General features: G+C 33.7%; 1 protein-coding gene across 4 annotated transcripts in view; it reads left to right on the top strand.

Moving 5' to 3' along the window:
• EHBP1 (EH domain binding protein 1) overlaps positions 1-16,615 on the top strand; it is a 348,334-nt gene that overhangs the window by 290,943 nt on the left and 40,776 nt on the right. For 2 of the 4 annotated variants that reach the window (XM_060169057.1, XM_060169056.1), the window contains exons 16-19: positions 6,334-6,458; positions 8,867-9,005; positions 9,175-9,281; positions 11,963-12,086. In XM_060169057.1, coding sequence (XP_060025040.1) covers positions 6,334-6,458; positions 8,867-9,005; positions 9,175-9,281; positions 11,963-12,086 — 495 coding nt within the window. Of the gene's footprint in view, positions 1-3,080; positions 3,189-6,333; positions 6,459-8,866; positions 9,006-9,174; positions 9,282-11,962; positions 12,087-16,615 lie in introns of all 4 variants that reach the window. The other 2 variants (XM_060169059.1, XM_060169058.1) reach the window with 2 other exon arrangements.

Genomic DNA, 16,615 nt, shown 5'->3' with positions numbered 1-16,615 from the left:
AGGAGCCTGGCACTGTGTAAAGGGGTAATGAATATCCCACTGCATAACCCCAGGACCTGAAGTACCAAGATCCAACCACAGTTCCAGACTTAGCTTCTTTTCATAGCAGTGCTGTCCTTCTAGTCACTGTCTGGAGAGTCATCTGCCTCACTCTTCCTCTCCTCAGTATCCTTCCCCCAACCACCCAATATCCAGTTTGTTTTCAAGTCATACCCACTTCCAGTTCTTTTATGATAGGTTAAAGCTCTCCATACTACTTACCTGGAGGTTATAACAGTCTCCAACTTGGATTTCCTGCCTCCAGCCTTTGTGTGCTAGAGTCCAACATCTTACTCAGCAATCTCGCATGAAGGATGCTGTCACGTGGCTCCAGGGATTGCACTCCCATGTGCAATCCCTGGACCACTTTTTCTTTCACATATGAAGGCATATCAGAATGTAAGCGAGAGTGATATTTTAGGACTAATACTGGAGCTACTCTAATTTATATTAAAAAAACCCCATAAGCTTCAGCGCTTATATTACTAGTAATTATTTTATACATATTTCACAACTGATTACCATGAAACACTGTGGTAAGAAACTGCTTATATAGACTGCTGTCTGTTAAACAGCACATTGCTGATCATGTTTGAACACAAATATCTCTCCGTTCCTACCAAGTAAAATCTAAACTTCCTATCCTACCCTTCAATGCTCTCTGCAGTTTTACCTTTCAAGTCTTACCTCCCGTTATTTCCCTTTAAGTATGCTTGAGCAAAATAGAGCTATACCATTCTTTGAACATAACCTACCCTTTCCTGCTCTCATGCCTGTAGTGCCCTTCCCTCAATTGTACTTTTTGAAATCCTGTACATTTCTGAAGACCCAATTTAAAGGTTACTGCTTCCAAAAAATAATTCCTGGTGCTACTGGCAAAGAATAATCTTTCCTCCCTGAATTTGCTCTATACCTTATTTTTACCCCATAACACTTAACTGTCGTACATGGTATTTTAGTCATTTGAATGTATAACTTTAAGGTGGAATAAATGTCTTATACAACTTGGTATCTCTTCAACATCTAGCAGTGTTTTGTAAATTGCAGATCTGGCATATAGTAGAAGTTTCTTGAATAAATAAATGAATGAATGTTTAACTTTTTGTTTTCACTCTATATTAATTCTGGTCAGTAGTAACCAATAAAGGCTGGTTGCAACAACAAAGTACTGTACTCTAAGAACTATTGGTAGTAAACTATCTCTGATAAGAGGAAGTGTTCTGAACACTTACTTGGCACTCAGGAAATATCTGTTAATTCATTTCCCTTTACTACAAAATTATTTAGAGAAGAATTTTTGAGGATAATGAAGATGAAGGTGCTGACTTTTATGAAATTAGTCAAGTAGTTGTACTAAGCACAGTTGATTAGAAAAGCTCTGTCAACTTATTGTACTTAAATAATATAGCCAAGTATAATACCTTAGCGATTTGAAAGCATTTAGCAGTGCTTTTCCCCTGGGGGCATTTCTCATTCTTTTTCTCTGTGTTGTATTGTTCTAAACGGCTTACATAGTACATAGGAAGTCTTCAATAAATGTAAACTATTATTAATATTAATGCTCATAGTAAATATTTACTTGGGAAGCCTAAAATCAAACACAAAGCTCTACAGGGAAAAGGACAGATATTGAAGGTTTAAGCCAAAGCTATAGAATTTAGTATTTCTCAATTGTAATAACCTTTGGAACACCTCATTATTAATAAAAGTTGCCCTATGAAAAATAAACTGTTGAATAGTAGGGATATTCTTCAACTCCCAGGGCTAGACAGATATTTCTCCAAAAGGTACATTGCCTGTCAATAGCAGAATTTAAAGCTTAACTTCTAATATACAAGTCAAATTATTGCTATGACTTTTTAAATGTGTAATATTCAAAATTACTTAACCAATTTTATCACTAGGGTTTAAAACGGAAAAATATGTAATAGAAATCTTTTTTAAAATGATACCATTAATTAATTATGACCTAAGATGTTTTACTAAGTGTATAAAAAAATAGTGTGATTACCTTATTCCCATGTATTTAATTTTGAATAACAGGTCTTTCTACCAGCTTTATGTCTTCCAAGATGTACTGTCTTAATTGTTTCTGAACTTTCTTTTGCATAAAGGTACTGTCTATTCTCGTCTCAATCTTGTCTCTTAATTCATCCATAATGCTTTTGATAATATTTCACTAATAGCACAAAAGCATTCAAGTCTTCATGAAAATGATTTAAATATAGCTACAAGTTTATAAAGAATGAGTTGTTTCCTTATACATTTATATCTAATAAATGATAAAAATGTGAAATTTAGAAACGTTATTTGATGACTTTGTTACCAAACCAACTTTTTTTTTTTAATATTTTTATTTGTTTGTTTGTTTGTTTTTGGCTGTGTTGGGTCTTCATTGCTGTGTGCGTGCTTTCTCCAGTTGCAGCGAGCGGGGGCTACTCTTTGTTGCGGTGCACGGGCTTCTCATTGTGGTGGCTTCTCTTGTTGCTGAGCATGGGCTCTAGGCGTGCGGGTTTCAGTAGTTGTGGCACGCAGGCTCAGTAGTGTTGTGGCTTGTGGGCTCTAGAGTGCAGGCTCAGTAGTTGTGGCGCACGGGGTTAGTTGCTCCACGGCATGTGGGATCTTCCCGGACCAGAGCTTGAACCCGTGTCCTCTGCATTGGTAGGCGGATTCTTAGCCACTGTGCCACCAGGGAAGTCCCCCAACTTTATTTTTGTATACTGTTATTAGAGATTACCAGTAGATTACATTTTTAAACATAGGGATTCAAGGACCTCAGTGATTCAGAGACAGCATGTGACAAATTGTCAAAATTTTTGCATCTGCTTTGGTGTGACAATTCATCTTTGACATATGAATGTAAAATATAAATGTTAATCCAGTAGTGAAAAAGTAGCTTAAAACTGATTTCTTAACTTGCTCATCTGTGTCAGACCTGAATTTGAACTGTCATTACAATACTAATGTTTTTCCTTAGTGTTTCTAACAAATGATATAAAATAGAAATAATATACTAACATTATTGCTACATTTTCCTACAGATGAAAATGATAAAGTTGAGATAGATACTAATGAGGAGATTTCCGAAGGCTTTGTTGTAGGAGGTGGAGATGAACTTACTAACTTAGAAAATGACCTTGATACTCCCGGTAATTTCAGATTATAAATACTTTGTGTCCTGCTGCATGGCAAACTCTTATATTTTTATTGTAACTGTTTATTAACTATTAAAACTGTTATGTTTTTATTATTATCTCATTAATAATGATAATAAGTTCTTTTAGTAGTTTTATTACATCTTACGCCCTCACAAATTTAGCTAAATCCACTTTCCATCAATTTTATGTTATTATTTTGTTTTAGGCTTAATGTTAAAATTAGCAATAAAATTGAAATAGCAAATTTTAGTTTTTCTCTTATTACTAAGATTCACTTTTATATTTTATGTTATATGGGACAATTTGTAGACATTTTATGATTGGTTCCCTTCTCAGCCTAAATATTTTGTCGTGATGTTGTAAGGTATAGATGTAGTACCTATGGAATGCTTCAAATGTAAAACTAAACCATGGATCAGATTTTCTGATTTGGTTTGGAATTGATAGTCTTAGTGGTAATATTATTTTATAAATTTTGTGCTTACCTTAAATATTTAAATATTACTACTAATAAATTATTTTATACATACTTAATAACTAATCACAATAAAACTCTTTGAAAACTGCTTATATAGATGACTATTAAATTCATCTCATATTATATATCAATAAATATTATACCGATAATCACATTTGCAATTGAACTTCTGAGTTACTGTATAAAATATAAAGATACTTGCTGATGGTTAAGTAGATGAGTGTTCCATATGCACTACCTTTATAAGTCAGCAGCAGGTAGCTTTGTATATGTGAGAGGTTTCATAAATACTTATTGAATTGAATTCTTATAGCAATAAAAAGTCTTTAGCAATCTTTTTAAACTTAAAGGTAAGAAAGTGAAATCCCTAATATTTATCTTTTCCTGTAAAAAGCTACAGGGAGGGAGAGCAGGTATTCTTCCCAACCCTGGCATGTCCTTGCAATGCTAACTTGCTTTGTTTCTTCGCTATTTGAAATCATGCTGTTACTTCTCCAAGAAACAATCAAACATGGTCTTCCTAACTATAGAGAGCACCCAAAAAAATCTGTGTCTTTTGTCAGTAGCTCCTTCATGGTCTAGTATTAAATAATACTTTTACTAGATACAGGTCAGTATATTTATAATTGTACAAGTCCAGGAGAATGCTGATATTTAAGGAAACTTAAAAAAAAATTAACCCCAAATTAAAACTGCGTTTTACTTATTTCTATTTAAAATACTTTAGAACTTGGATAAGTTTGATTTTTCTTTTTGAAAAAAATTTTTGTTTTTGCTTACCCACCCTCTCACCACAACCACCATCAAAGTCTTTAGTAGAAACCAGTATCATCTCTTTACCACGGAGGGCATCCAGAAGTACAGAATTAAAGCCTTAACATTTGATTCATGGAAGTATAAAATCAGTGACAATAAGTGGTACATATTTCCTGATTTAACAGTAAATTAAGAAGACAGGAGAAATTAGCCCTTTCTTGGGTAAGGTAAAGAGAATTTTCTAGTTTTAGTTATAGCAACTTTGTGGGGTATTTTAATGTATTTAAAGGTTGGTTAATATTAGGCCTAACATTAGGCTTGATTCTTGTCCTTCTTAAAAACACTCTTCCTACTTTTTGTATACCTAAAAAGAAAACCCATCTCAGTCCTCCTGTTTTTGGAGTTAAGTAATATATTGTTTACAACTCTCCAGCATGCCAATAAGTGTTGGCGAGTGCATAGGACAGACTTTCCAATTCAGACTATGGTTTATTTCATGGCAGTAAGAAATAGGAATGCAAACTGGAATCTGGAAGCATGTAGCATACATTATGGTTTTTTATCCTGGCTTTATTTTCCTCAAAATTCTTTTTTTAATATGTATATAAAAGTCATAATTTTTTAATAATAAATTGTTTAATCTTTATCTTGATTTGACCATAGTTCATCAGATATTGTTTAAAAGAGAAGCCTGGCAATATAAACTGACCAATTTGCATGAAAGTAATGATAATAGCATTTATTAAGAGTCTTATAATTAGAAAACGTATTAATCTTTATGAAAAATATCATTCATCAAATGGTTGGCATGTCTTTTATAATCATTTTATTAAAGAGTTGCTTTGAGTGAATGTTTAAATAGAATTATTTGTTTCCATTCTCTTCTGAGCTATTTTATTAAATACAGATTAATTTACTTGCTAAAAATAATTTGAAATTGTTTATTTTTAAAGTTATAGCTATTTTGTATTTATTTTAAATTTCTATCCATATTTCACACATTCCAAAATGTGATAATCTTTATTGTACTTCTGCCCTGTAATTAGAAGGTATTTGTAAACATATACCCTGTTTCAATGCTGGGTATATATGTATACCCATAAACATTGGAACACTGGATTCTAACAGTGTGTACATGACTGTCTAAGATCATCTTAAGAACTTAATGTGGCATTATATGTCTAAATTTAATATACTAGAAGAATTGAAACAATAAAGTAATATAATTTTTAATCAAATGTGTTACCTCTTTTAAATACCTACTTTGTAATACCTTGTTTTATTATGTACAACCTATACAGTTGCTAATATAAATATGTACATCAAATATGGGCTTAAGTTTTCAGGTAAGCATAGCTGCTATTAACTATAGAATAACTAAATAGTCTTTAGGCATGTTGCCTATATTCTTTAAGGGAACTGATTTTGGGGAAAAGTACATATACATGCATGTATATCATACACACACACACACACACACACACACATACACACACACCCCGGAATATATGCTAAGAGACTAGATTTTATTTATTCCCACCACAAAAAAGAAATGATAATTTTGTGACATGATAGAAGTGTTAACTAATGCTATGGTGGTAATCATATTGCAATATATAAATGTATCAAATCAACACATTGTACATCTTCAACTTACACAAGGTTACATATCAATTATGTCTCAATTTTTAAAAAGGGAATATAGTCAATATCCCTAAAGACTACTTAGTTATATTATAGTTATATGGTATGCAGTATAGTTTATATATACATACATACATATATATATAAAGAGTTCTCTTTTTTTAATATAGTAATATTTTTATGAAGTCCTTTAAATTGATAGCCTACACATCTAAACGCATCTCATACAGTTATTCATAGTATTTGCATATTTAACAGAACAAAACACTAAGTTGGTGGACTTGAAGCTGAAGAAACTCCTAGACACTCAGCCACAGGTGGCAAATTCACCTTCCAGCGCTGCTCACAAAGCTATAACTGAAAGTTCAGAGCAAGACATTAAGGTAAATCTTACTTGTTTAAAATATTTGACTTAGTATCTGTGTATTCTAATTTCCACTGGCACTTCATAATCCTAAAGTCAGTTTCTTACCAAATTCTTCACATTAAGATTAAGATATACAAATTTTTATTAAATAGCCAATAAATTAAATACCAGTATGGTAATCAGTATTCAGGTACTGTTTTTCAGATAAACTACTACTTTAAGTTGATATGTCAGTAAAAGTAAAAACTATTCTTGACTTCTGTATGCATTTGTATTTTGCTAAACGAGAATATTGCTAAGAGAATTCTAGCATATTCTATCATCTTCAGCCTTTGACCTGTTAAGATAAATTAATTCCTGAAGATGGTATGTGATTGAATATAAATTTTTAAGATACTTGCATGTGCTTTGTGCCAATATAAATCTTACCTTGTGTAAGATTTTAGCCAAAATGCAACATTATAAGATGATGATGATAATGATGATGATTTGTAGTATTTATATTATCCCCACTCAAGCCATCCCCCCTTTTCCTTGCACTGTATCGTTAATATTTCTCTAGCTTTAGGGCATTTCTAGTCTTGTATAACTTTTTCACCCACCTGCGGACTATGGGGACTGCCCTGCTGACTGAAAGGATTTCCTTCCCCTGACACAGAGATGCTTTGAAGTCCCAAGACAATGACTTTCATTGCTTTTCCCTTATACTGTCGGTTTCTATAAATTGGTGATGAAAGTGTGTGGCAGCACCAGAGGACTTTTGGTCACTGTCTTTGAACAAAAGGAAGCCTGGATCAGGTCTGATTTTTTGCGTTCAATTTAGCTTTCTGCACTGGATTTAATGCAGAATGAAGCTGGACTAAGAATAATACAATGGATTGAAAAGGCTAACTGAATTAGTGGGTTTAGAGGAATACATTTGTAAAGTGGCAGAAGTCCCTAGTCATAAAAAGGTTTCTTAAGATGGGATTTGCTGGCTAATCGCACTGATATTTTAGCATGTTGCCAGGCCTCAAAAAATTTAGCCGTGTTTGTTTATTTTGGTAAAGACTTGAGTTTTAGACTATTGGGCAGTTATTATGATAACAGTAGAATACACACTTTTCTTAAACAAACAAACAAATAAATAAAAGCCATAATTGTTTCTATCCTGGCTACATAGCTAGCATATTAATAGCATGATACTAATAATAAATATATAACTTAAAAAAATAAGACAGAGGTATTTTCGTTCTCAAGTTTAATTATCTAAATAGATGCAGTTGTTTTTGCTTTCCAGAAAGCTCTTAAATGTAGTTATTTTCAAACTTATTCCAACAAAATGTGTGCTTTAAACAGCTTGTCTTTGTATGGATCTTTTTAGTTCAGATTTTTTAAATGGTGCTTATAAAGAACATATAGAGTCCATCTGTTCTCTTGAAGCTTTCAGCATTGATTTAGGGTTTTATTTTTTTAATAAAATGCAGTTTACACGTTTATAAATGAGGCATTCTGTGTTTGTGGAAAAGGATAAACTGTTACCTTCCCTTGAGGATTCTGTATCCCAGGCCTCCTTGAGGCTAGAGAATAGGCCATTGGAGGACTCCCTCATTACTGATTGTCTCAATGCAGAGGAAGGGCAAAGTCTTGGTAGCTTTTGATAACCAGTTTCAGCATTCAGCAGGCTTAGCTATTAGTCATGCATCTTAGCCTTTCCCTATTTACTTTCAAAACACTTAATAAAAATAATAAAGATTAGGTATAAAATGAAATATTTGTTTGGTACACAGCACCACGGTATCTGCGGCTTCCACACACTGCAGTGGTTCAGTCTTCTGGGATATTTCTTGTTGATAGAACCATTTGAATTTGTTACCAGTATTAACATAGGAAGCTCTGGAAAAGATAATTGTAGTTTCCTTAGCTGTAAAGGGCTTACTTACAAATCTGGCTTTGGAAAGTTATAGCTGATGAAATGCAGTTCAGTGGGGTAGTGTTATAATCCTACCTTTTAGCCTTCATCCAGCATTAGTGGTTTATCTCAATGGGCATAAAATTAGAAACTAGTTCTTCTTGTCATACAAGTCTGTGGGACTGTACAAACAGATGGGGCAGAATAGTGGGGCTGGGGTGGTGGGTCGGTGGTAGACAGAGGCAATGTGGCTTTTAAATGATACATATCAGAAGAAGACATGGGAGTTCGCAGTATCTAATGAATCACAGTTATCAAGAATGATCCTCCATTTAAACCATGTCTCCCAAAGGTTTCAGTTACAGGCAACAGACCTTGCCGTTGAGCTATTTAGAACATCTCTTTATAGTCCTTTTTTCTTTCAAAACGTTTCTAAGTTGGCATTATCTTAAATCAGTAAAACTTGTTTTACTAATGTGTAATTTCACATTTATAAGATCAGGACTCTCTTACCACATTTGTTTCACTTTTAGAATGGCACAGAAGATCTCCGGACTGAGCGATTACAAAAAGCAACAGAACGATTTAGAAATCCTGTTGTGTTTAGCAAGGATTCTACAGTAAGAAAAACTCAACTTCAGTCTTTCAGTCAATATGTTGAGAATAGACCAGGTAGGAACACTTTTTTACATGTTTTCCCATCTTATGATTTAACAATATTTATATATGTGTATATATATATATATATATATATATATAGAAGCTGATAATGTAAATCCACATTTCAATACACAAATATCAAGCTTTATAATAATTTTACATGTCTTTCCCTTTTTTTAAGAGATGAAAAGGCAGAGATCAATACAGGAAGATACAAAGAAAGGAAATGAGGAGAAGGCAGCAATAACTGAAACTCAGAGGAAGCCATCAGAAGATGAAGTGCTTAATGTATATTAATTTTTTGTGTGGTTTCATGATTGCTGATAATTCCAAACTGTATGTGGAAATAGTGCCTTTATTTGTTAAAATGAGATGTTAGGTTTTTTAAGATGTCAATCTCCAGTGCATTCAAAGCAGAGTGAGAGGGGTGCACTGTTGAATTAGTCTGCAGTGTGGTGATAATTGTCAGATAAAAAAAATGAATTTTTCAGAGTTCCACAGCCCCAGCTTCCTTGAGACATTTCCATCAGGGCACTTCCCATAAAGAGATTCCAGTATTGATCTACTGGGAGGATTTTAATTATTACAATAGCAGATACCGCAGAGCTGCAGTTAGAGGGAAAAGTCACATGAGACCTGCTAGAATTTCTCAGCCAACCCATTTTGTTGGCTTGGGTTAATGGGTGTTCAACCTTTCCATTATCCAGATCAGCCGTGAATTACTAGCTGAATGATGTTTGCATTAATATAATATATATGGTAATTTCTTCACTTAATTAACGGGGAGGTTCAGCTCAGTAGGGGTATGGGCTGATCATGTGTAAAATTGATTTGTGAGGGAAATATTTGATAGACCGCAGGGAGAAAGCTGCTTTTGATGGACAGCTGCGGGACAGAAGCAGGAAGAACAAGTTTTAACTTGAATTTTTGTCTGGAAGCATTGCTCTCTTTAATGGTGCTACTTTTTTTTATTATTATTATCCCCAGTTTGTGTAAATATTTTCTTTGTTTTTACTCTTAAAATTGTCTTTTATGGATTTTAAAATCCTTGCAAATGTAGTCAGAGTTACAAACTACATTTTAGAGCTGTAAAAACTTCTCATTTTTAAGTTCTCGTTTTAAAGTTGTTTTACTAAAACCTGGCACGTCTTAATACATAGAAGAGCTAAGTGGTATATCCTGATGAAATATTTGGTATAATTTATAAGATACAGAATATTTGAGTATACTATATACTCACACTAAAGAAATCTGACTATAAACTTTGTTACTATTTTTAACTGAACCAATCAGTACAAGCAATGAAGTTTACGTGTTGCTTATCACTTCTGTTTTCTTATATCTTTGTTACTTTTACTATGTTTGTTTTGTCCCTCTGGATGGAAATGAGAATAGTCCTTTTTGAAAATGCTCTGCTGTCTGACAGGTAGATACAAAAAGCATTCACCAGATTCCAGATTTTAAACCTACCATTAGCATTTATTCTGTTGTTATAGTTTTTCTATTTCATAGTGAGATGGAAGAATATCCTCTTTGTATGAATCTTTTAAAAATACAGTAACTTATTTGATCAGTCTATCCTGAGACATTATCAGTTTCATGATTTTTTAAAATATTTCAGCTTAAGTTTGTCAACTACCATAGTCAGTTTAACAATAAGCTGGTTTAAATTGAGTTCATGTGTGAGTACAGTTTACTGGTTCCAAAGATAAATAAGTTACACATATGGTTAGACAGGTTTGTTCATTATGAGAATTCCAAAATATCCTCGTAAATAACATAATTCTTGATTTTGTTTCTTGTTTAAGGAGTAACGAAAGATAATTCCTCATGGCTTCTTAGAGATTAATATGCTTCTAGGTAGGGAAGGGATTTGACACAAGAACGTTGTTCACATTTATTTCTCTGAATAAATATTGTAAGTGCTGATATTAGTAGTGGTAGTGGTGAGAGTAATCACTTAAGCAGTTCTTTAGTATTTCTCAGCTACTTAGGAAACTAACCCCTAGAAATGCCACAAGACAAACAAGCATTCCAAAGGAAGCTATAATTAATCAGTTTGGTACTATACCATGAATAACCCTGCCCCCTAACGATTTCAATTTGTAATAGGAAAATAAAAAGTAAGCCTATATTGGTACTTTATAATAGAACTGCTACTTCAAATAAAACTTCTAAGGATAATTTTTTTTAACATGCTTGGTTGTAAAAAGTAAAATTTCAGTTGAAATCCAAATTTGGTTAAATGGAAGATTAACCAAATCAGTGTACTGGTGGCATTAGATCCAGTGTAGCAAGGTTTGAAACCACCTGTCAAGTTAGAATTCGCAGCTACAATAATTAGTAATACATCAACAGAATGACATGTTAAAGTACAGAAGCCAGCTGGAGGGGAAACTGGAGATATTAGAAACTTCTCTTTTATCATTTTTTAAAAATACTTTAAATAGTATAGTTACTATGAAAAGAAGAAATGTATCTTTTTAATTTTATATTTTTGTAAGAACAAATCTGATTTTTTTCAGGATAGATTCTTTAAGAAGCAATTCCTTAGTTAAATTCCATTTTTATATATTACACTTTTGAATTAAAGATGTCATTGGTGTTTGTTTTGACAGTCACCAAGGGAAAATTATCTTCTATCCTTGTCCATGCTTAATCACTCTGACTCAACTCTTAAGGAGAATTTTTTTCTTACTTAGTGTTAACTTTTTAAATCTGGCAAATCTGGGTGTTAAATTATAAATATAATACTAAACAGCCAAGATTTTCTCTATTTACAAAAGTTTTGCAATATATGTAATACATATGAAAATTTTTTGAATCACAGGGCGTTGCTTTTAGTTACTAAGAGTGATACTAAGGGCGTATTTGGTTCTCTAGGTAAGTGCTTTACTAAGTGTTTGTAAAAAGGAAAAATGCAACTTACAAGTGATTTTTTTTTCTTTCCTGTTTGTTCTCGTTAACAGAAAGGGTTCAAAGACACCAGTCAGTATGTTGTAGGAGAATTGGCAGCACTAGAGAATGAGCAAAAGCAAATTGACACCCGTGCCGCGCTGGTGGAGAAGCGCCTTCGCTATCTCATGGACACAGGTACGGTGCCCAATTACACTGTAAACAGTTTTGGCAAATTGAGCGTTCACAAACTCTTATAGAGTTTTGGAAGTGTGAATCTTTGAAGCCTGAATGTTCAGCAGAACTGCCTTGAAAATAAAAAGGCTGCGATTTGCAGCCACCTCTCTGGGCCCTGGTGATAAGAGTGCCTTCATGGGAAGTGATAACTCGCCCTGATACCGTGTGAGCCAGCACTATTGAACAGTGTGCTCATCCATGCAGGGTTGGAATACACATCTGTGCCTCATTGATATGCCACTGCTTAAAAAAAAAGTAAGATCTTCACTGTTCTACTGATTCATTGGGAAAAAAAAAAGATTTGGCCAGCTAAAGCCATGTACTGCATGAAACAGAGCACTATGCATAGGGGACATCTCCACGGACTAGATCACTGAAATTTGAGAATACTATCTGGTTACTGATGCTCCACAATTTTTTTCAAGAGAACTGGTTTTTAAAAGTCTGTAATACTTTGTGTCACAGTTGCATTTGAAAGGATTAAGGTATATAGGAAGGTTTGTAAAAATGGTTTAGAGCAGCAAGTTAGCTCCTAAGCAGAGGGTAGATTGGCATTTAATGCTGACTGCCAATAGTGATTGAATAGATCTAAGTGTACAGTAAGCTATTGGAAAAAAAAAAAAACTGTATGTGTGTATATTTTAAAGAAATATATTTCTTTAAAATATATGTCTATACATATATGTTTCTTTAAAATCCTGCTCCTACAAAAGGGGTAAAAATGGGAAATAAATTCAAATCATTCATGCCAAATTAAAAGTACACTATATTAAGTAAAAAAATGTCAAAATGTAAGTGGAAAATCTATTCCTTTAATCTAATTAATTGCTTTAATTTTATGGCAGTGTTAAAGTAGATTAGTAAAGTAGATTAGTAAATTAGTAGTAGATTAGGATTGGAAAGCTTTCTTGAACTTTTTCTTCTCTATTTGCCAAAGATGTATTTATAATTAAAGAACTCCTCCAGAAATAAGCATTTATATGGGACATTTGAAAATTGCCTACATTAGTGAAATCAGAACATACTAGAATCTGAAGAGACCTTTGGCTTTATCTGGCCGGATTGGTTTCAAGCTGTGTTCTGTGGAGACTTCAGGGCTTCTTCACAGACACCTTGGGGCTGGTAGCACAATAAGGGAGCAAGCAGATAGACGTCTGGGTTTCTTACCTTACTTCAAACAGAGTAGCTCTGAGTTTATTTATATGAAATAGCGGGCTTCTTGGATGAGTTCATTTAAAGAAAAGGTTCTACTGGTTAAAATTTAAAATGAAACAAAAAAAGGGTTTTTTTTATTTTTTGAAAACTATTACCTAAACTTCTCGTTATACAGAGGAGACAGAGGCACAGGAAAAGCTCAATGCCACACAGATCAGTAAGTGGCTGACCTTCAGCTAGCATGCAAGTCACCAGAACCCTATTATACCATACCCTATGATACCTGCTATGCCAGATTACCTAGAACATGTTTATCATTGCCCTAACAAGTTACATGTATGCTCATTCATATACATAGACTTTTGTGTGGATATGCCATAAACCAACACATGGCTTCACACTTGCATTTTTCCTTTGGTCTCTGAAGGGTTTTGAAAATATTATGTTAACTATATTAAAAATGTAAATACTAGGTAGTGAAATTTCTGTAATACATTTTTTAATTATTTCCTTTATATATTTTAAGGAGACTTTTTTTTTTTTTAATTCTTTCAAGTAGAGCACCTTTCCTCTCTGTGTTGGATAAATTAGATGTTACTATAAAAGAGCCTTGTGTCACAAGAGAAAAAGCTAGAAATTCTGTTTCCTTTCCTTCTTTCACACTTGGGGCCTGATTTATTGAGGGTTCTAACCAAAATAGACTCAAGTTCTCCTCCCCATACTACATATTACCAGTGAAGCTTTATAGTGGCCCCAACTAGAGATCATTTATCATCTGAAAGACAGTCACGGACTACAGATTGATTCTAGAATCTCTTCAGGGCTTTATATTCCATACTACACAGGACAGAATCTAGTCTAGACTGGATCTGCTAGACTTGGTTCCGCAACTTGATAAATGCCGAGAATCCCCCTGGATCGTACTGAACCTCCTCCAGCTCAAATAATGGTCTCCCAAGATTTGCCTAGAGCCTGGGTAACAACTGAAGTAAAAGATAAGGTGTTAGGAAGGAAAAGCATATATTTATTCATCCTTTTCCTTTTTGGGGTTCCCATACTTCCAACTTTTCATTTATTATAGAAGCTAGTACCTTTTCTCTGGTATCTTAGAGTTTTTGTGTACTTTCTGAATCTCAGCCTTAGAATTAAGCAGAGCAGATAGTATCATATTCTTTACATGATAAAACTGAGTCTCAGATTGGGAAAATGGCTCATATAAGATGGCCTAATTACTAACGGCTGAGTTAGGGCTTGTACCCAAGTTTTTAGGTTTTCTATCTCTTGAGACAGTTCTCTTTTCCCACTACGTCTTTTTTTATAGCAAAAGCATACTTTATCAGCTATTTCAATTTTTATATACTTGTAGGTACTGACTATATACAATTTTTAATTGTATTGATTTGAAATTCATGTATAAAATTAACCATTTTAAAATGTAGAATTCAGTAGCATTTACTACATTCACAGTATTGTACAATCACCACCACTATTTCCAGAGTTTTTCATCACCCTAAACAGAAACTCTGTACTCATTAATTCCTCATTTTCTCCTCTCATGGTCCCCTAGGACTCGCTAATCTACTTTCTGTCTCTCTGAAATTGTTTTATTCTAGATATTTCATATAAGTGAAATCAAACAATAGTTATCCTTTTGTATCTGGCTTCTTTCACTTATTATAATATTCTCAAGGTTCAACCATATTGTAATGTACCACTACTTTATTCCTTGTTATGGTTAAGTAATATTTCATTGTATGTATATGCCACATTTTGTGGAGTCGTTCATCCATTGATGGACACTTGGGTTGTTTACACCTTCTGGCTACTATGAACATGGTCTAAAAGCATCTCTTCGAATCCCTGTTTTCAGCTTTGGGGGTTATATACCTAGAATTGGAATTACTGGGTCATATGGTAATTCTCTATTTTGTATTAAGGAATTGTACTCAATTTTAAATGGGTGTGAAGTTTATTTAGAAGTTGATTTGTGGAATTGAAGAATACATTTTCCAAAAGAAGCACTGTTATAAGCATCCACAGGCCAGACAAACCCACAAAAATCTATTAATTTAAAATGTAACTAAAATAATACTAATAGTTACATTAGACCTGAGTCCTAGGTTCCCAGGGTTTGAGCAGCTCTAGATTTTAAGCACCAATCCCTTTAACACTGAAGCCCTTGCATCTTGAGAGAGGATAGTAGGGACTGGATGGTGGCCTAGACTTCTGGGCATTTCTCCTGGCATGTTGGGAGAAGACTCTAGCAAGAAAGTAGCAAAGGATTGTAAGAGAGAGCCTCAGTGGGTCCTGCAGCAAGTGGGTCCCTGGGGAGGTACCAGGGATGAGAATGGCAATTACAGGGGAAGGGCTGGAAAGATCCCAACATTCATTTAGGGGAGAGGCATCTGTGTCAGAGTCAGCTCAGCTGTGGAGATTTATATGACTGGTCCCTTCTGAAATTGAGTAATCCTAAATCAGTGGTAGTTTGAATATTAAATAACAATACTGTGTGTGAGAGAGAGGGCACGTGAGTATCTTCTGCCATCCTGTCTTAGGATCTATAATATCCTCATGCAAATACTAGAGAACTTTTTTCCATCAGTTCTGAATGTTTTGTGGGTTTTGTTTTTGTTTTTCTTTTGTAATTGTTTCAGAGGAGGAATTTTTAAATTTCTAGCACCTAAAGTTTGTAACAATTACTTCTTTGGGGACACTAAAGCTTATTAGTTAGAAACATGCATGTGTTCCAGGCTGACGTTTTGTATGTAAGTATAGGGCTAATGAATCTGTACCAGCAATGTTGTTACCCTTGCAAAAATGGAGTTTATAATGGAAATGTTGATGGGCCCTTTTACTAAAGTGCTGCAAATAGTGTTACTATAATGAATGGTGTTTCTTTTCCATTCCTGATCTGTTTTCATTTGATGGTTATCAAACTTTCTTACTGTAGAACTGTAGTGTTTAAAACTAATGATTTGTGGGTTTTTTTAAGTGACAATATTTTATTTATATTTTGAGTGTAAACATGAAACATTCTGAGGGGGAAATTGCAATAAAATTGCATTTTCTGGCTTTATAACCTTTAAACACTGAATAAAATGATCATGATAACCTTCTTAAGTTCCTGGGCCACAAATACTGATTCCATAGCTTTTTGTAGACTAACCACTACAAAAACCTAGCAAATGACCATTTAAAAATATTAAATATACTCAGGGAAAAAAGATGAAAAGAAATAACTTTCCTATACATTCCTCAGAACGTCTCTTTACCTCAACCTTTGAAGAGTCAAATGTAGTAAACGTTAAAGCTGCTTTAAAGCAGGGAATTGGGCC

The sequence above is a fragment of the Lagenorhynchus albirostris genome, chromosome 13, assembly GCF_949774975.1.
Source record: "Lagenorhynchus albirostris chromosome 13, mLagAlb1.1, whole genome shotgun sequence".
Taxonomy (NCBI): Eukaryota; Metazoa; Chordata; class Mammalia; order Artiodactyla; family Delphinidae; genus Lagenorhynchus; species Lagenorhynchus albirostris.
This window is presented reverse-complemented; position numbering and strand designations above follow the sequence as displayed.